The following is a 21308-nucleotide window of genomic DNA, read 5'->3' as shown; positions in this document are numbered from 1 at the left end:
AGAAGGAGGAAGAGAAGAAAAAAACATCAGCAATCCATTCCTGTGATTATTTAATCTTGAATAATGGTATTAACTGTATAGCAGAACTATGTACTTTTCACTATACACTTTAAATTTCCATGAAGTCTGATTAAAAAAACAAAAAACATGACCCCAAAATAAAAACTTCATGAGAGTAGCAAATCTAGAGATCGACTGATCATACTACTACGATCTTTTCATTTCTTTAAACATTCAAGATAGCTCATAAACTGGGTTGGTTTAAAATATGTCTAAAGGGACAATCTGCCCAGATAAAAACACAAAGAAATTATATCAGGGGTGAACTTAAACCAAATAAATATCTTCCTATGTGCTTTTGTTTCTCTATATCTGGTATCTTTCCTCATGGATTTAAGATATTATTTTGATCAGGATAAAAATATTATAAATATGAGGAAAAAAGTTAACTTCATTTATGTATTTAAAACATATTCATTAAATACCTAAAATCTCTTCTTCCATCTGAGCGAAAGTTTTGAAGAAGTGTTTAAAACATAAATGTGCCTGTGTTTCTTGTTTGTTCTGTTATGTCTGCATAAAAACAAACACCTTCTATTTGAAGGGCCACTTCATCAGAGCCATGCACCTAGTTGTCACCCAGTGTTTGCTGAAGGCAACACTGAAGCCATGCTTCTTCATCAGTTGGCCAAGGTCAATTTCTCAAAAGAGAAGAATTAATAACAGTATATATTAATGTAGGCTGGAAAGGCAACATGTTGAACTGATAACGCTTCTGCAGGTTTGAAGAGAAAGGGAAAACTACTCTTTTAAAACGTCCTTCCTTGCACCCAGGGCGGATATAATAAAACTACTGCCATGGGATGTCTATCATCTTTTCCTTTTCAAGGGAAAATACATAATTTATAATGGCTGATTTCCTCATGATGAGATTTTTATTGAACTGAAATTTATCATTACAATACATCTACATAAGGTAAGGTTAAATGCATAATATCACACGTATGTTTTCAGAAATGGATATATCTGTATAAATGTGAACTGATTTATCATGACATTGCTTACCATGTCTGAATAAAAATAATGCAATTCAATCAAATTAAACTAAATGAGAAAATATGCTGAAAATAATGAAGGTTAATAAAAATAAGAAGAGTAAGAAAAATATAAACATAGTATCATGAATACATATTAAGGAAATATCACATACATGAGTGATAGTTGAAAAAAACAACTTGTATTCTCGTTATGCACATTTAAAATAATTAAACAATTAATACCAATAAAATGGCCTGGTTTTAAGGAAAAAAAGAATAAATTTGGATGGCTGGTCTTCATGATATATCAGTTTAATCACTAAACCTTCTTGTTTCATGATAACTTATGCCCCACAATATCCTCAATGGCAAAGCTAAGCTAACTCACTAGCTTCTGGTCACTCTTAACATCAGGAGCAGATCCAAGCTCTACTGACTTGCTATTTCTATTGAGATACTTTCCAGTTGTATGCATCATGTTATGACGATACTTACCTTTAGTTGACTTACCTCTCTATTTTAATCTGCCTAAATACAGATTCCTGTTATCGGGCTATGTTCTTTAATGGTCTTTCAATATCATTAGTAGTACACAGAGATGCCATGCATACCAGTCAGTTATAAGACAACCAAAGGTAGAAGCTATGTATATGTAGGAACTGAAGAGTAAAACCTACTGTATGATTTAAAGCTCCACAGTAAGAAATGGAGCCTTGATATATGTGTGTGTGGTGTGGGTGTGTATCTCCTAAAATGATTACTTAGAGTGTGATCTTGATGAATTTGGTATATTGCCATTAATAGGACACAGCACATGAATTGTCTATTTTTTCTTTTTTTAATTTCCTTTCAGGAAACACATGTGAATACCAGCCCCAAAATATTTCTTCTCTGATTTGTACCCAGAGATGTTAAAAAGGGGAAAGAAACGTGACTGGATAGGCTCACTGGCAGCTAATCATGAACTTCCCTTCAATAATGCTCAACAGACCCATTTTCCTGAGGCAGTCTGGAAAGCAGGGCAGCTTACATCCCCTAATTCCTTCCCCAAATATCAATTTGCACAATAACTTACGGGAATGTTTTATTGCAGATCATCACTACGCACTAGCGTCTGTTATTTGATTACAGTAAAGCCCTCTAGTTACACTTGCCCTAATAGTTTCAAAGAGAAGAGTGTGCATAAAAGAACAACTAGAATTCACTATAAAACTTTAATGTCACAACAGTGACTTTTGCAAAACAGTGAAGAACCATTTAATATGAGGTTTTTTTTTCATCCTCCATACCAACAAAGCTTTCTTCAATGGTAATTAAAAGTGACTTTCTCTTGAGGTTATAGATTGGCCATCCCCCCCGAAGCATTCCTAAAAGGTGGGAAACTCTTTATAGTTATTGAGACCCTTGTTAATGGCATTGCCGTAGCCATACATCTCTTAAAAAGCTGCAGAGTATACTGCTTAGCATTCAGACCTACTTTCCTTGGCTATTTTCTCAGCCGACAATGGGATTATGACCGGGAAATTATCAAAGGGTTTGAGAAAAATTCAGTAGTTGGAGAAAACAAAAAAAATTGTGAGAACTAGGTGTTTTAGCCCTGTGGAATATTTAATACGTCTCCAGAAATCTGTATATTGCAAGAAAACATCAATTATCATTGAAGAGAAGCCCGCGCTATTTGTGTTTATATTTTTATTACTCCAAATAAATAAAACACGTAATTAAAGGTTATGTAACATCTTGGAATCACCTTCCTTCAATAATTAGAAATAAAACCCAATTATTTTTTATGTGTTTCTATTTTAGGCCCACCATTATAGTCTCCAATTTGGTCTTAAACCATGGTTAAAAAGAAAGAACTAAAAGAAATCCCTTTACCCACCTGTGGAGGTATCTCAATGTTTAAATTCCACTAGTCTCAGAGTTATCAGTGTGTGTGTGGAGCAGGGAGCAGAAGTGAAAGCTTGTAATGATGAATTTTCGTGGTATGAAACTACTCCTCTCTCTTGGGTTAAGGCCGGTTCTTAAGAGTAGAGATAACATGCTATTTCTGGATCAGTGTGTGGCTGAGTAAATTTTCTGTGGGAAAAACGTAATAAAATCCAAAGGATAGCCATAAATCTATCTAGATTTCCATGGAGATGACATTTGGATTATTCTTCAGATGGTGTCAACATTATTTGCCCTAGTTTACTATCTTAGACTCATACTCAACTTTCTTTAGGTTAACCTGTGTAAACAGGATTATGTAGTGTGATTATATTCTGCATTCAATTCAGGATTTAGGAAAGCGTATTTATTTTTAAAATAAATAAAAAGAACAGAATGTTAACAACATACTGGCATATACTATTTATTTTGCAGTCACTTACTGTAAGTGCTGTCCTCATCTTTGGTGCCATCAATGGTTCCATCCGCCTGCAGCTGCAAGTGGTAGCCTTGTCGGCTGTATAGCTTGGTAACTATACCCTTAAGCTGAGGCTCTGCAAAGAGAACAATGGTTTGGATCAATTGATAAATTGTGCCTATGTAGTTGAAAAGACTCGGAATTTCAATTTCTAATTTCAGTTACAAATCTTAATGGAATAAGTCAAACTACACTTTTAAAGTGTCTGGAAGAAAGAAAACAAACTCCGAGTTTAAGAATAAATTTCCAAACTAAAGAAACATTTTATTTCTACCTGGAAACATTGGTAAAGCTTCTGAAAGTGTCTATACTTTCTGATAACCTGTCCTTTGGTTTATAGAGTGGAACTCTATCTCATTGAGTATTTGTAATGGGATGGCAAACGGCTATTATGCCTTTTGAAATTGTGCTACTTTTCATGTGAAAGAAAAAGGAGAAATACAAAGATAATTCCAAGTTGTTTGCCAACCAACCAAGGACCAAAAACCCACGAGCAAAGATTTCCTTCAGAATGACCACAATTTGAATAAATAATCTCCTTTATTCTAAGAAGGTAGAAAATGCATAAACAACCTGGAACCCCATTAAGGAAACTGTATCTGGAAAATGGAGCCTTTTATATCAAAAAAGGGAGGAGGGAGATACAACAACCCATTAACACATCTTGTCATATTAATTACCATGAGTGAAAATGTGTGTGAAAAGAGCAGCGTTTTTGTTGGTGGGAAGGAAAAAAATCAGTGCACACTAATTTTTCAAATTTCCTATCAGAAGTGTGATTATCAAAAATAGGAATTCTTAATTAAAATTATTTTCAATTATGAATAACCATAGATTAATCAAGTGTCTAATTTACCAGTAACAGCCATGTTATCCAAAATTTTCTTTTACTGAATACAGACACCTGCGCTGAAATAATATTTATGTGATTATTCGAGCCACATAATCATTCTTTGCAACCACTTAAGCCTTTTTTGAAACATGCTTAATTTACAGTTAATGCATTAAAAACTTTGTGCAAACAGAAAACGTTATGTCTCCTTTTCCACCCCAGGGTGTGTAGCACACATAAATGGAGAAATAACAGATCGGTGAGTCTTATTTTTTTTTTGTAATATTTATCTAGTAAAAGGTAGAAAAGAGTGTAAAAGATTCATTTGGTTGAGAATGGCAAATAAACTGCATGCTCGCTTGAAGGTCTACCTTGACGCAACCTGACACCTAGAGCTGAATTTCCAGTCGCTGGAATATCGCGCTACTCGTACCACCGAAAACGTTCAAAAGCACCCACAATCTGGCTATGAGTTTAAATTCCCTCTTCAACACCGCATTTTAGTAGCATGTAACCAAATTATACTAGTCTAACCAAATCTCTAAGCTCTTTGCAGCAAGGTTCTAGAAATCCCCCCTCCCCCCGCCCCAGCAAACATTTCGAAGCTGCACCACAAGTCAAGTCTGTCCCCAAAAGCTTAAAAGTAATCAAAGAAACGCAGTGCCTAGACAGCAGAAGCCCACATCCCTTGGAGGTGGAAGCTGGAGGGGAAGGGGCTGACAGGCAGAGATAAAGGTAAGAGAGGGATTCCCCAGGCTCTCCTGGGGCGGGAGGATGGTGTCTGCCCAGCTCTGCGCCTGCAATTTCCACGCCACACACATCATAGCCATGTCTGGGTCACGCCTGCCCACAGCCCACCGGGCATGCACATATGTGACATGTCCGAAGCTGAGGGCAAGCCTCCCAGGGCAGAGTATGCCCCCAGGCTCTGCGCCTGTCCCAGGGCAGTTGCAATGCAGCAAGCGTGTTACTGTTACGGAGGCAAGAAAGCCATCGTCTTCCCACGCACGCACACAGGCTAGGTGGCCTCTTCTGCACAAGATGGGCCACCGACAAACTCACCTACGCTACATACCTGCTCCCCACCGCCCCCACCTCACTCGTAAAGTATGGGGAAAAGAAAGCAAAAACCCTTTCCGACCTGGTCTTCTTCTGCGCCTCTTCTTGGAGCCGAAGAGTTTGACCCGGGAAAAGACATTTAACTTGTTTTTGTCGCAGCTGGTCTTGCCTTTGCTGGGGCTGCTGACACACTTGCAGGCGTTGGATTTCTCGCGTTCGCGGGCTTGCCTCTTCTGACGGATGAGCGAGCTGGCGATAGCCGCCGCCATGGCCACGACGCCCACCACCACCGCTTCTTTTGCTGCCCCTCTCTGGGTTCACCTCCTCCTCTTTCTCCTCTGCTGCTCGTCCGCTGTCTCGCGACTTCGCCGCTTTAGTCTCCTTAGCCTGCGTTTGCCCGGGCTTCTCCGCACTCGGGCTTCAGCCAAGGAGGGGGCTCAGCATGCCGTCCGAGCTCCTCCGGCGGCGGTCCGGCTCCCGCGCGGGCTGCTGGCTGCCTGGGTCGGAGTCGACGCCACAGCCCCGGGCCGGGATCGCGGGCGAGACTGGCAGGCGGAGGCAGCGCTGCGCGACTGCGTGCGGTCGGCCCCTACGCCCCGAGGACACTGTGCAAGTCCAAGTGGCTCGGGTCGGAGTTTCGCGGCACCCCCCCGCCCTGTGCCGCGCGGAGGGGGCCAGAGGAGGGAGGCGGGCGGAGGGAGTGAGCGCGGGCGGGAGACAGGCCGGGAGCCCGGTCGGCCGGAGGGAGGAGGGAGGAGGCAGCGCGCGGGGGAGCGCGCCCTCGCCCTGGCCCCTCCGAGTCTTCCACTAGTCCTTGCAACTTCTCTGCGTGATAATCGGGAAAAGTTGGCCCGTGCCAGCTTTCCGACAGGGATCAAACAGGTAATGGCCTCGCATCTTCGCTGTTGCTGCTGCTCTGGGCGCGGCACAGTCGCAGCACAGGAATTCAGCCGCCGCAGGCACCCTCCAGAACAGCGCGACAGCCTCCTTGCAGCCCCCTCCCGCGGCGGCCCCTCCCTCCCGGAGCTGAGCCCGTGGGCTCGGAGCCGCAGGCCGCCCCTCCCACCCCCACCCCCCAAGTCCCCGGCAGGCCGTGCCGGCTAACACCTGTAGGGGCTTCCGCGCTGCCCCATCGTCCAAATCCTTCTCCCCTCCTTTTCCCGAAAGGAGCTTCGGGAGGAAACAGTGATGGAGGAGGAACCGGGATGAGGTAGTTGGGCTGACGAAGCGTGGGTTTGCTTGGCATTGGGGGATGGCGTGGTGGGGGTGTTTCCTTAGTGTTTGAGCTGACCAGATTGTGCTCGGGCTGGAGCCCCTCAGAAGTTCGCCAGATCCCTGCCTCAGGCTTGGACGCACCAACAACCCGGAGAACCCTCACACACCCGCGCAGAGGTATTTTGCTTGGCGACACTTGTAGCCATTCAGGAGAGGAGGCCAGAGTCCCCAGACGGGTTCAGCCCCAGCGGCAGCAGCAGAAGCAGGCACTGCAGAGCTGCGCCCGCACACCACGCTGCCACCCAGTGGTTTTTGCTGACTTTTCATTTCAAGCCAATTTGTAGGGTCCAAAACCTGTTTTTCCTCTACGCCCCCTTATCTGTCCGCTCAGATTTGGGATTCAAGCAGAGAGCTTGGGTCGTGTACCATGAGCACTACGTGTCTGGGAAATGCAGAGTCGAACCCCTCTATTTAAGCCGTGGCCCATTTCTAATCTCCTAACTTAATTTTTTCTGCTCCTCCAAAGTCAGGCAGACTCCCTCCCTCCAATTCAGGAACCAGTCTGGCTTTTCACTGGCCTCACTCTATTAACAAGTTCTGTCCTCTCCCTGCGTTATATTTTATTCTGGAGGAAAAGAAAGAAGAGGTTTTGAGGCCAGAAATGCAGCGAAGAGAAATGGCCTATCTACATCCCTGCCTTCAAACAGACACAATTATTTGACTATTTTACTTGATTTCTGAGGCCAAATAGGAAGCAAAATAGAGCAGCTCTACTACCTGGCAGCTCTACACCGTCTTTACTGAACTCCTGCATGGCACCCCCATCACCTCTTCTCAGAACTAATGTAGATGCAAAAGCAGATTCTCAGCTTATCTTCAGACTCCAGCCCTTTTTTCCCTGCCTGACCGTCCAACAAACACGCTCGGACTCAGCAACGCTGAAATGCTTTCAGGCTTCCTAGAACATAAGAGCTGAATTACTGGACCCTCCTGTAGATTCCATTGCTTCACAGGGGAAGCTGTTGCTACCCCTCCTTCCACTTCTCCCCAATCTTGAAATGTCTCTTGCTCCATCAGAAGCGCCACTGTGTGTCTGCAAGGTAGACTGGGGTAAAGGCTGCAGTGGGCTGAGACTCATAGTTACAGGAGAATGATGCCAAAGGGTCTGACATTTTCTACCTACTGTTTTGTGCTTTTGGCTTTCCCAAATGAAAACGGAGGACAAGGTAGACGAGAGTTTTAACACCTCGAGTCTATTCAAGTATCCACTTCTTTAAACTTTGATTCACGGGGAAAAATAAATCCCTGATGAATGACCGATGGATATTGATTCTGAAGAGTAGGAGGCTACTTCCTAGTTCAAAATGTATGTGATTGTTGTTTAAATTCCAGATACCATGAAGGGAAATGTCTTACATAAAGAGGGGTCAGGAGAAGCTTTGATCGGGCCCAAATATTTGGGGTGGGTGATGAACAGGTACAAGGTCTCTGCTATTCTCTTCATGTCTTTACCTTTTGCTGAGCACCAACCCCAAGGGCCTTTTGTTCCTACTCTCATTTCTGTGTTGGGACCCTGACCCAGATCAGGCATGCAAAAGCTAAAGAAGGATGAAGTTCTGATTCAGGAAGGGGATAGACCTTAGTAGGAGAGATAGTATTGAGAAAATCATAAGGGCTTTCCCACACCCTTTTTCCTCCACTTCTCCTCTCAGATAGCCCTCACTGTTTGCTTCTGCCAACACAATTCATAAGGTATTTTCAGGATGCCTGTAGAATTATTGATGTGGCCACTCTGTGGTACATATTAGGGGTAAACAGACTCCGAGAAGACTTCAGGAATATATAATAAGAATGGCGGGGGCATTTATTACAAATTTGCAAACGCAAACTGTAAATACATCCTTTTGGTTCTAACTCCTGTCTACTCCACAAGAGCTCATGGAACCACTGGGCCAAAGCTGATAACCAGGTGATTCTACACATGTTTGTAGATGTCTTTCATTGCTCTAATCCTTCTCTCCTTGATTAAATTGTATAATATTGAAAAATGAAGAGTACGGGGGAGGGGGAAACAGACTCTCCCTCTATCACATGTTCCTGCCAACCCACAAAAGGTATTTCTGTCTTTTTATCCCCTGCCCCCCTTGAATCTTCTGTCTTCATGAACAGGAAAATGCATGGCACATTATCAGTGAGACTTGAGAAGGGGGCATCTCTCTGTGATCTATCTGCCTACAGACCTCATTCATTCTCCTCTCTCTTCTACTAAGAGAACTCACAAAGGTCTGTGACCAGAGGGTAAATTCAATCTGGGGCAGAAAGTGAAAGAAAACCATTTTGAAATTGGGTCCAAATCATATTGCTCAATGAACTTAACCATTCATAATACAGATATTGGCCAGGCGTAGTGGCTCATGCCTGTTATTCCAGAATTTTGGGAGGCTGAGGTGAGCAGATCACCTGAGGTCAGGAGTTTGAGACCAGCCTGGCCAACACGGTGAAAGCCTGTCTCTACTAAAAATACAAAACTAGCCAGGCATGATGGCGCTTGCCTGTAGTCCCAGCTTCTCGGGAGCCTGAGGCAGGAGAATTGCTTAAACTCAGGAGGCAGAGGTTGCAGTGAGCCGAGATCAGGCCACCACACTCCAGCCTGGGCGACAAGAGTGAAACTCCACCACACACACACACATACACTCACACACACACACACACAGACAGCAGATATGTTCGTGTTTTCCTAACTCTCATGTCTATTTCCCAGGAGCTTAAAATTTCAGAGACGAATGTGAATATTACTTTCAAATCTCCAACAGGAAACTATGCCAAAGTCACATGTATCTTGAGAAAGTATAATGAAAGAATTGCAGCCAATCCTAGAGAAGCATATTTTGCTTTTCTTTGCTGTCCCACTGCCTTCCTGGGCCAATAGTATGACATTTGTGTAGGGGAAGTAATAAAGAATTCTCTTTTGACACCTATTTACAAATCCCTTTTTCTCCTGTTTTGATTTGTTCCTAGCAGTTCACATTGTGACTTTGCTATGGAACTTCCTGGATCTCCTTCATATTTGTAAATTTCAATTATCTCTGCTTATCCCTGGTGGTTCAAACTCTTCTGTGCTCTATTCTAATGTAGGGTCTATTCTCCTTTGTTTCTCCCAGGTGTCCTCTCTCCCATTGCATTGTCCACCAACCTCTTTTTTTGACCATATTCAGAAAGAAAGCATTCTTAGCTTCTTTTTCTAACTCAACTCCTAAAGAGTTCTATAGCCTGGCAGGCTGGAAACATATGTTTTAATCCTATGTCTGCCACTAATTCGCTGTGTGACCTTGAGTATGTCATGTCTCCATATTACAGACCTCAGTTTCCCCATCTTTAAAGTAATGCTTAGACAAGATTGGCAGTTTTCACTTTGTATTCTTCAGCACTCTAAAAGTAATGAAAAGTAATAAAAGTTCCCTCGCCAATGTTTCAACAGTAGATTTCATCTATTTTAACTCTCTTCATTCAACTGTTTATTTCTATTTCTCTTTTCATCTGTTTTATATAGTGGAGCGCACTGTATGATTTCTTAGGTAAAAAATAAAAATGAAAAGATTCTGGTACTAAAAACAAAATGTTTGGAAACCTCCAGATGATATGTTCCTTAAAGTCCTTTTGGCTCTGGGAGCCTCTGATTATTTTTCCCATATGTTCCTGTTCCTACTTCTTTATCTTCCCCTCTTCATACTTCTCATCTCTCTGTTCTCTTCCCACCCCATGAGAACATAAATTCTAAATTGGATTCCAAGGAAAAATGCAAAAGTCCCTTTCATTCCACTCCTCGTGGGTTCACTTGAGAACTAGGTTTTAGCATTCTTTTCAGAGAGAGGTATGTGAGTTATCTAGGCATAGAATGCTGATCGTTCTCTGCCAATCTCTTTTGGCAGGCCTCAGAGGAGCTGTAAGGAAGCTGAGGGGACCTGCTCTCAAGAGGCATCTCCAGGAGAGAGACAGAAACCCAGACAGATGTGACTGTGATGAGTAAAAATGAGAGAACTCAGACAGCCTAACCGGGAGCAGCCTCAGTCCATTCTGAGCAGAAAGGAATTGACTGTCTTTCTGAAATTCTGAAAATGAGAGGTTTCAAACACCCTTCCTATGTGAAGATAAGCTCACTCAGAATCACTTGCCAGTTTGTTCTCCTTCTACACTAACAGTTCACCAAAATATCTGAGTGGCAAGTTACCAGGTCAAGGACTGATGATGAGCTCAAAGAAAGGAAACGTTGGCAGATTCAAATGCACCAAGGTCGAGTAACACTGGGATCTCCCCATTCACTAAGTAAGGCAGCAGAGGGAGTATTTATGAGATGAGGTAGCCAAGTACCACCTTTTGTGGTCTATCTACAAAGGCTCAGAGAAACAACTGGATAGAAATACAAATGAGGAGATTAGAGAAAAGCTAACAGAATAGGCTCTTTTCAGCCAGTCAGGCACAGTGGCTTACACCTGTAATCCCAGCATTTTGAGAAGCTGAGGCAGAAGGATCCCTTGAGCCCAGGAGTTCCAGGCTGCAAAAAGCTATGATCCTGCCACTGCATTTCAGCCTGGGTGACAGAGTAAGACCCTGCCTCTAACATAACATAACATAACATAACATAACATAACATAACATAACATAACATAACATAACATAAAAATAAATAAAATAAAATAAAATAAAATAAAATAGAGAAAAAAGAAAGGAAGAAAAGAAATAGACTCTTGACACTTAACTCCAGGAAGAAAAATGCAATTTAAGGAAATCTTGTTAGTGTCACACTAGAATTCCAGGTAAAGAAAGAGTGACTACTATATTCTGTTACATGCCCTGACACATATATTAGCTGGCAAAGATTAGATCATTTACGGGAGTTACACTTCAGAAACAAAGGTCTCCAGAACCATCCTTTTAGAAACTGATTGGCCCTCCTGAATTGCATTTAGAATGAAAATCCACAAGACCTTAGGCTTGCATCACACTAGGATGGTGGCTTGGTCTTCATTATGTCCTGTCTCTGAGATCATTCTCTAAATACTTAAGCTATAGAATTTACTGAAGCTACCTTTGATTTATATTTAAAATCAATTGAGAAAACACTGATTAATTGTGATCCTTAAGAAGAAAAATCCTATCACCCACATAAAAATTTCATTGTTCAGTCATAATTTATGAACATTAAAGCCATAAAACGCCCTGATGGTATTAATCATGTCCGTGAATTCAGCACTTCACCATTTAATTAGCCATAGCAGCTGCAACATCGAGGGTTCAAGGCCTCTGATTACCTGCTTGGCCATTTAATCAAGAAAACCTGGAGAGAAATAGCAGCTTTCTGGGGTGGAGGTTTCTCTCTTAATCTTGAGGAGAGAACACAAGGAAATGAGCTTAAGCTTTAATATGTGGGGATTTAAGTTTCGTACAAGGAAAACATTCTTTCCAGGGAGGGTTGTTAAATACTATAATTGATTGCTGATTTTTCTTCTATAAAAGCTTTTATGAATACAACAAAAACCTTTTCTATCTAGGTGGGTATGTGGATTGATTTCCATTAAGACTATCATTCTATCATAAAAACTATACTACTATTTGTATAACCATGACCTGCCACCAAGAAGTAATCACAGGGAAAGTGGAAAGGGGCAGTAACACCATTATGAGAAGGCAAAGGTTCCCTCTGATGGGACATGGGGATTGCTAGTGCTTTTGTTGTTGTTTTTGTTTGTTTTGTTTTTTTGAGACCTGCTCTCTCTGTCACCCAGTCAGGAGTGCAGTGGTATGATCAGCTCACTGTAACTTCTAACTTCTGGGCTCAAGCCATGTCCCACCTCAGTTCCCAAGTAGCTGCAACTATGGGCACATGCCACCACATTTAACTACTTTTTTTTCTAAGGCTAAGGTCTTTCTTTGTTGCCCAGGCTTGTCTCTATCTATCTCCTGGCTTCAGGTGATCCTCCCACCTTGGCCTCCCAAAGCGCTGGAAATTACCTGTGAACCAAAGCACAAAGCTGATTGTTAGTGCTTTTGCCTTTGGAAGATCATACTGGATGAACCTGGAGCATGTGGATCAAGGCAGTCACATTCATTTCCTAAAGTTTCTCTCATCCAACTTGCAGATAACACTTTGTAGACACAATAAGTGTATTATTAATCAATTGGGTTGCTTCAGTGGTGACAGAGTGTCTAGAGCCAAGAAAAGCATCAGGTTCTCTAAGTGAATTTGATTCTGTTTTACTCAATAATATTTGAAGATCTTGAAGGAACAATTTCTATTTTATGAACTAAGTGATGGCTAACAAACATAAATGAGGTGTTTCTCTGGTGAGACATTTATGGCAGCCTAAAAATGTACAAGAATCAGAGGCAAAGTATCTGTAACACTGGGTTCATTTCTTGCCCAGTGAACTAGGCAATCTAAATGAAAAGCTAGGGGAAAAAATGATGGAGGATTTGAGGCAAAAACAGACAACCTAATTTTTCTGGATTTAAGCCAATTCAGGAAATAAAGTTACTGGAAGGTGACCTAAACTCAGGATTTGAGGAGAGGAATGCGGCGTGGGCAAATGATCTAGTGTCTGTTACTATTTAGCATATGGAGGCAAGATTCACAACCAGCATTAAGGAACACTGGTGGATTTCCTACTTGCCAATGGCACTGTTTTACCCCAATTTCCCATCAAGAATTTATATTTCCTAAAGCAACACAGAGGTAATGGGAAAATACTTTAGTGTTCCCTCAGGATTAAGAGTCTCAACACAACTCTTTTCAGACACTGACCAAGATTTGGACAGAAGGACCTGGTATATTCAGAGAAAATACTATCCTCCATATTCTGAGGAGATGAAAGGCAGGTTAATAACCCACCTGAAAGTTGTGCAGATGCCCTAGATGATTTTTAAGCTCTCCCCTCTGCTTTAGATTTGTTTTTCCCCAAACTGGGGTTGGAAATGGTGATAACACTCAATAAATACTATGGTTATAATTGGACAAGCAACTTGTTAAGTGCTATAACCTTATTCCCTTTAATCCTTACAACAACATGTAAGGTACGTATTATCATTATTGCTATTGCAAAGGTGAGGAAAACGAAGCCTAGAAAGACTAAGTGATATGATTATGGTTTCCTGGCTAGTACATAAGTGGAAGTGCAAGTATTTAAACTAAGGATCCTTAGCCAAAAAGTACAGTTTATGTGTACAAGGCCAGACCTTTAAATACCACTTCTTTCCTCATTGGCAGTGGGTCTGGAATTTGGGTTGCTCAACAGTGCTGCCTGGATGTGACTATCTTTTTGCTTGGGGGACTGAACAAGATGAAATATAGTGTGATTTTCTAATCAGTTTTTTTTCTTTAACAAAACTGAATTATGAAATAAAAATAATACATATGATCTATTTCTAGTTATAAGCACAGTTCATAACACTCAATAACTTCTTAGAGCAATATTTAAAGAAAACATTGCTAACTTTCTCATGAAAATTACAGGGTTATAAATCACTACTTAATGTTATTCTATGTTTCCTAGCCCAAGAAATAGTTTGACACTGGAACCTGTTTTAACTCAGGTAATCTGGGACTTTGGAATGCTATGAGACCCAAAGGACACTTCCCAGCCTTTCTCTCCATCACTACTTAGCAGAGACAAGAAGTTAAAGCACTCCAAACACTCAGTTCTTTTCATATAGGAAAACCTGGCTTTCCACACTGTAAGCTTTTTTGTGCCATCTGTTTTTAGCTACAGGAAGCTTAAGTTCAGCCAAAAGAGAGAAAAATGTTATACACAGTGTATTCACTTCCATACTAGGAAGCCCATGACTATCCTTTTGTAATTAGGAGTTTCTCCAATATCTATTCTAGCTAATTTGCTCTATCTTTTCCCTTCTGACAAACAGTTAAAAGTACGGTCAACTGACTGAACTTATTTAGTAAGTTTTCTTGCAACCACTGAAGGCCTAAAGCAATTTTAGAAACTGATTTCCTAACAGGAACCTTGATGCTCACCTAAAGATTTCATTTTAGAGAAGAGATCTGAGGCAAGAGAAGTTAAATACATTTGGCTTGGGCCATTTGTTCATTTGTTCATTCATTAATTTATTCATTCACAATTTACTGAGAACTATTTGCCAAGTACTGAGCTAAGACCTGAAGGATACAAAAATACTAATAGCTCTAATGTATTGAGCACCAACTCTACTCCAGGCACTATTCAAAGTACAATAAATCATTACTTAGTGGCATTGATATGTTCTTGAAAACTGCAATTTTAAGCGAAATGTCATAACGAAACCAAAATTTTTTCTCATTAACATTATGAGGAAACAATATTGAAGGAAATGACATTATTTGAAGACCTGCTGTGTGTCATTTCACTTAAAGTTGCAGTTTCCAAGAACCTATTTATGACATTTAAGCGAGGACTTATTGTACTTTATCTTTGTTTACTCTCTTAATACTTAAAATAACCTTATGGACTTATCCCCATTTTACAGATTAACAAGCGGAGACGAAGAAAGGGTAATGCATTCATTAGTGTAGGGAGTGGTGGTCAGAATTTGAATCCATGCATGCTGATTTTTATATCTCATGTTTTAAAAAATGACTCTACTGCCCCTCTCCGGTGACTGTCCCTGGCCTCAAGTGGAAGAGAAAGAGAAGTCAATAGTTCACTAAAACAGAAGTGTGACAAGCACTTTAAGAATGATACGAAATATCCAGTGTTTTCAGAGCCCAAAGAGGGCACCGCTAACTCCGTGGGCAGGAGGGCAGGAAGGCAGGAATTGAGTCCAGCTTCAGAAAACAAAACCTGTCACTGAAGATGAATGTGGGAGGATGGGAAGAAGCTCAGAAGTTGGGGAACGAAATTAGGTAAAGCCAGACTTCAAACCTGGATTTCGACTGACTCCTGGTACTGTATTCTTTTTACTAGGCCATATTACTTTCCCTCAGCTTAAAGCACTTGCAAAACCTTTAGATTTTTATATCCCTACACTTTGAACATCAACCATTGGGGACTGGGAGAAATCGACTGTGCCATGTGGATATTCTGATGAACATTTGTAAGTTTTTATTCCTTGCTTATAAAAGATTGTCTTCTTTTTCCTGCTGATCGCATTCAGCACATATTGTCAACACTGATGGCCAAGTATACAGTTGTTACTGATTTCTGACCGGCACCAGTAGAAGTAATCCGTTTAGAAAGATGCCAATAAAAATGAAAATTACATTGGCATGTATGCCATGTGTAAGTCAGCCATTCTCCTGATATAACTGAAGTTGGAGACCAGACATTTTTCACTTGGGCAGTCAATAAATAATTTTATGATGATAAAACTTTAAGCTAACAAATTAAAGATTGTGTGAAAAGGTTGTCCAAGCCAGGTCATGCCAGTAATTCATCTATATAGATTTCAATATTCCTACAGGAGAGAAACAACTAGGATTTGGTTGGTATTTGAATATATTGAAAACATATTGAAAATTTCCCTGCTCACTGTATTCCTCTTCAATTGTGCTTTATCAGTTTTTGTATTGCTGTGCTTCAATTCTGGAAATTTAGCTATCAACTCTTTACTTATTGCCTCTCTTTAAATCTCTATTGTTCTACTGAAACTTCTGTTAGGTGCATCCTACCTATTCTTCCACAAAACACAGAAATAATGGATAAAATATTCATTTTATTTAGTCTCTCCCTCATGATTCCTTACTTCTCTTTCCTAGTTCCATCTCTATGTCTTTCTTTGCAAAATCTGGGTGCTTCACTGCTCCCCTCTTTAGCTGGATTTATCTGTTGATTTTTTTTTATTTCATTGATAGAAATACTATATTATATATTATACAATAATATTTTATGAATGACAAAATTACATATATACACAAATGTTATATATATAATATATATACACATATATTAAATACATATACATATTTACATTTTCTGTTTGGTGTTTGATAATATGTCTGCTATTTTTTCATGATGTTCTGATCATAGCTTATAAATTTTATTCCTTTATCTTACTGAACATTTTGATGACACTTATGCACGTATGTTAAAGCCTCTTTCATATTGCCTTATTTCTGGAGTCTGAATTATTCTGGTTACTGTCACTGCTGACTCTTCCATGGTGTTTTATTCCTCTTCTTGCTCTGTAAATTCGACTGTGTGCTTACATTGAACAGGAGAGTTGTTCTCTGTAAAATACCACATGAACCGTGGATAGTAGAGTTATCTACCTCAATAGTTTTGTGTTTTTCTCTGCCAGCACTCTATGGGTTTCACTGATTACAGATCAGTTTTTATTTTAATTTCCCAGTACAGATTGATAGTATGAGTTCAGATGTGGGTTCCAATATCTTATATTCTCAGCCCAGAATGGAAACCCCACTTACATTCTGTGTCCCCAGGCCTTGGACCCTGATTTGTCATGAACTGAATTGGACTCATTGGCTCCTGGAGTTGTGCAGTAAATTCAGAGCTCTGTATCAGGGCTGTGACTTCAACTTAAGTCCCAGGGTATATACCCACTTCTGCTACACCTGATGGCCATTTAACTTCAACTGCTGTAATTTGCTTAGGCTTTGAATTGTTTCTTAATTTCTATCACCTACAGTTTCCTTTTTTTGCTTTTGAATTCTCTTGCGTATTGTCAAAGACTTACGGTAATATTTTACTCACTATTTCTGTGTTTTTGTAGAACAGGTAGTAGCAAGCAATATATTCAACATATTGACTATAAGTCCTCATTCATTCTTTACTTTCACCATTATCACTAAAACTAGTGTTACTAAAGTGATTAGTAACCTTCTTATTGTCATATCCAATGCCTTGTTCTCTGTCATTACTTTATACAACCTTTCAGCAGTGTTTGATGCTGTTGACCATTCTCTTTGTAACACACGAACCTTCTCCCCTTGGCTTGTCCAACATTATGCTCTCCTAGTTTTCCTCATATCTGTATTTGACTGCTCCTACTTTGTCTCATTTTCTGGTTCCCCTTTCCTCTTATTAACCATATGAGTGCTTTAGGATTCTGTCCTATACCCTCTAATTTTCTCCTTCAATCTTTTCTTTCTAGGTATTTGCTCTAGTGACTTTATTCATCCATCCTACAAATGTTCTTTGAGCATCTACTATGTGCCAGGTGGAGTTGTAGGTATTCAGTGGTGATCAAAGCAGATATCTTGACCACATGAAAATTATAGTGTAATGAGTCAGATAATAACCCACACATATAATTAGTTATAAATTGTGATTACTACTATAAAAATGTAATGTCATTCAAGAGTAATGCAGAAGAACCTAACTGAAATTGGAAGGTTAGAGAAGGCCTCTAAAAGGAGATAACATTTTGCTGACTCTTAAAATATGATATGGACCCAGCCATATGAATAGTGCAGGAGAGAAGTACCGTTTACACTATGACAACTCCAATGGTCTCCACTGCTTTCATCTACTCAGTTCTGAGCTCCATATAAGGATAGTTATACCCAATTGACCCTCAGGACCTCAAACGAAACAAATCCAAAATTGAACTTATCTCCCAATACTGATTCCTCTTCTCTCATCCATGTAGTGATTAATGATGTTTCTTTTATCTCACCCCTTTCTGGATACATCTTCTATTTTAACCAAACCAGAAACCTGGGCATTATCCTCAACTCTTTCCTTTCCTCCCACTCTACATCCAAGGGGTAACCAAATACTACGGTTCTACCTTCTTCATAGCACCTCTAAATTCCAATTGTTAAGACATTCATCTATTCTTGTTTCATTTCTTTCCTGAATTTCATCATAGTCTCCTAACCGCATTCCTCTGTCTCTTGTCTTGCCTGTGATCAAACTACTCTACTCACTGCTACAATTCTAACCTACATATCTGATCACATTATGCCCTGCTAACAGGTATTCAGTGGCTCTTCATCATGCACAAGCCTTCCAGTATCGGGACCCAGATTTCTTTGTCACACTTACTTTTTGTCACTCTCTGACACACTGTATTTCAGGAATACCAAAGTATTTCCTTTCTCCAAAATAACCTCCTCATACCCTTTAGCCACTCCAACTGCTATACCCTTGAAAATTCTATTCCCTCCTACCTAGCAAAGTCTTTAGGATTGATCTCAGATATTACCTCTTCTGGGATACCTTCCTCAAACTTCCCATGTAAAAATGATCTGTTCCATAGTCCCTATATGTATATATATATATAGCTATTTAATGACAACTATAAGATTAATTTCTTTCTACTTGTCTGTCTTTCCCACTAAATAGTGAGCTCACTGAGGCAGGGATTAGGACTTCATCTCTGGGTCTCCACATCTAGACAAAGTAGGGGCCCCAATAAATTATAGTTTTATGGATACATGAATTAGCTAACTCTTTCTCCCTTTGGAAACCGCACAGGGGATATCTGAAGCAATGAAATGCAAGACAGGTCCATTTTGATGAGTAGGTTCATGTACAATAAATGTTAGAGTATGTAGGACATAGGTCATGTTTTAATAACAAACAGAAGCAATGTTCAGGCATTAAAGTATAAACAGAGGACTGTTTGATTCTTGTTAAAGGGAAAGTTAAATCAGGTTAGTAATTATGTTGGTCCATAGTTTAGCCATATTCTGATATTAAAATACTCCTTTACAAGTATACAATTATACAATACTCTGTCTCACGAAACTCTTTCACAACCAATGTCTTATTCAATCTGCATGAGAACTGGTGAAGTAGGCAGAGTAGGTTTCAACCGGGTCTTTTTATAAACCGGAAAATTGTGTCCCACCAAGAGGTCATGGTTTGCTTAACAGCACACAACAAATTTATTAATTCATCATTCATTAACTCATTAATTAACTCATTCCAAAGAAGAATTGAAGTGGCTTACAAAAAGGTGCACAAGAAAATAAAATTGAAACACAAAGAAATATCAGAGTGAACGACCAAGAGTCAGATAGAAGAGGAGGCCAGCAGGGTTTCCAACCAAGGTTTCTAACTCCTAGTCTCACTCCCTTTCAGCTCCATTAGGCTGCCTCCAAAAGCTTTTGAACCACTGTGTGGTGACTGGCAAGAGATTTGCTGGCATTAATAAAAAAGTAGCAACAATTTTGACCTCACAAAGCAAACAGCCCAGTATCTATTTGAATAATCTCCCATCAAATGTAAGCACTGAAAATTGAATCCAAACTTGAATTACGGCAATTACCCTACTTGGATTAGAAGCCTAATCAACCAACAGACACAAGTAAGATGAAATGAGCTGAAACCACAGAGAAAATTGGTCCATGAGAGGACAGGGGCCTGGGTTTAATTTTCAGAGCTACATATATGTTTAAAAAGGTAGCTCTATTTCTGAGGTAAACTAATTCAATTTTGATCACATCACATTTTATAGATATCCACCTGCTCCTGGATTTTGATGAGAGTTTAAATAATAAAGTGGTTTTACTTGGATCCTATGTTTCAACTAGAATCACAGCTATCATTTTCTTAAGTGTTGTACTGAAAATGAAAATGATAATGTCTATAAAACCTCTCTAGTGCTGACATTTCCAAGTCTCTTTTCCAGCACAAACAAAATTAGAAAATGAAAAATATAACCTTTCCCACTCTGTAGTTTCTTTACAGGGTATAAAATAGAAAGGTAGTCTATACTCAAGAATTATGGCCAACTAACAGGAATAATAATAACAGTGATAATAATAATAGCAGCTAACATTCTTACAAGCATTTACTCTGGGCCAAACATTGTACCAAATACTTTGCATATGTTAACTTATTCAAATCTCATAACAACCTTCGGAGGTAGGTACTATTATTAGCTCTATGTTATAGGTGAGGAGGAAAGATACAATGAGATTAAAAATTTTGCCTAAGGTCACACAGCTAATGAATGGTGGAACTAGGATCCTAACTCAGACAGCCCTGCTACACACAGATATGGAAATAATCCTGATTTACAGTTATTTGGTCAGAGGTCATAAAATATACAAAAAATGTATATTTTTTATACAAAAAATTGTATACAATTTTTTTGTATATTTTGTGAATGATTTCAGACCCTCTTCTACTCCCTCTTACTTTCTTTCTGTTTATATCACTGTCAATTAACTTTCCAGTAGTAGAGGCTCAGAGATGGTAAAACTACTACTAAATTTACAGAAAGTTGTATGAATTTCTTTAAGAAGTGGGAATACTTCTCCTTTCCTCAGTTTTTTTCCTATTTATGGTCATTGCAGTAATTTCTATCATCCTTTGCAGCTTTGAAATCACTTCTTCACATGTAAACAGCTAACCCTGGTGTTGCCATGGAGATTTATATCAATGCCATGAGCCAGGGCCTAATTTGCACATTCTGCTGATTAACAGGAGTATTTGCTAATCCCTGCCAAGCTCTCCCATCCACTACCATGACTAATCTCACCGGTTTCAATGCATGGAATTCATGAATGCTAGAAACCCATCGTCTTAGGTTATTTAACACTTCAATTCTGTTCAGTAACAACTTAATTAAATCTTGAGGGGAAAAAAAGGTCAACAGAAAAATAAAATTAAACCTTTTAAGAAATTAGTTATCAAGAAGGGAACGTTGGAATTCACTGCTGTGAAGCAGAACTAATAATACAATAATGCAATATAACATAAAAGGTACATTTCATCTTGGGTACTCACAAGGTGATCATCTGACCAAAAGGTAACTGTCATTTATTAAGAGAATTCTCTGAGCTTGTCAGTGTGGTAGGTGC

The 21308-nt window shown here is 39.8% G+C and overlaps 1 protein-coding gene and 1 long non-coding RNA gene across 5 annotated transcripts in view; one reads left to right on the top strand and one right to left on the bottom strand.

Annotated features, from left to right (window-relative positions):
- The window catches only part of FGF13 (fibroblast growth factor 13), a 561456-nt gene that overhangs the window by 72884 nt on the left and 467264 nt on the right, over nt 1-21308 (bottom strand). For 3 of the 4 annotated variants that reach the window (XM_023202562.2, XM_023202566.2, XM_023202567.2), the window contains one exon: nt 3410-3520. In XM_023202562.2, the coding sequence (XP_023058330.1) occupies nt 3410-3520 (111 nt within the window). Of the gene's footprint in view, nt 1-3409; nt 3521-5417; nt 6265-21308 lie in introns of those variants that run through there. The other variant, XM_023202563.1, reaches the window with a different exon arrangement.
- LOC111536249 lies at nt 6692-11173 on the top strand. The gene is made up of 3 exons (XR_002729683.1): nt 6692-6727; nt 9312-9397; nt 10480-11173. It is a non-coding gene; the product is annotated as an uncharacterized LOC111536249 (long non-coding RNA).

This window comes from Piliocolobus tephrosceles, chromosome 12 (assembly GCF_002776525.5).
Source record: "Piliocolobus tephrosceles isolate RC106 chromosome 12, ASM277652v3, whole genome shotgun sequence".
NCBI lineage: Eukaryota > Metazoa > Chordata > Mammalia > Primates > Cercopithecidae > Piliocolobus > Piliocolobus tephrosceles.
Note: the sequence above shows the minus strand (reverse complement) of the source record. Positions and strands in the feature narration are given on the sequence as shown.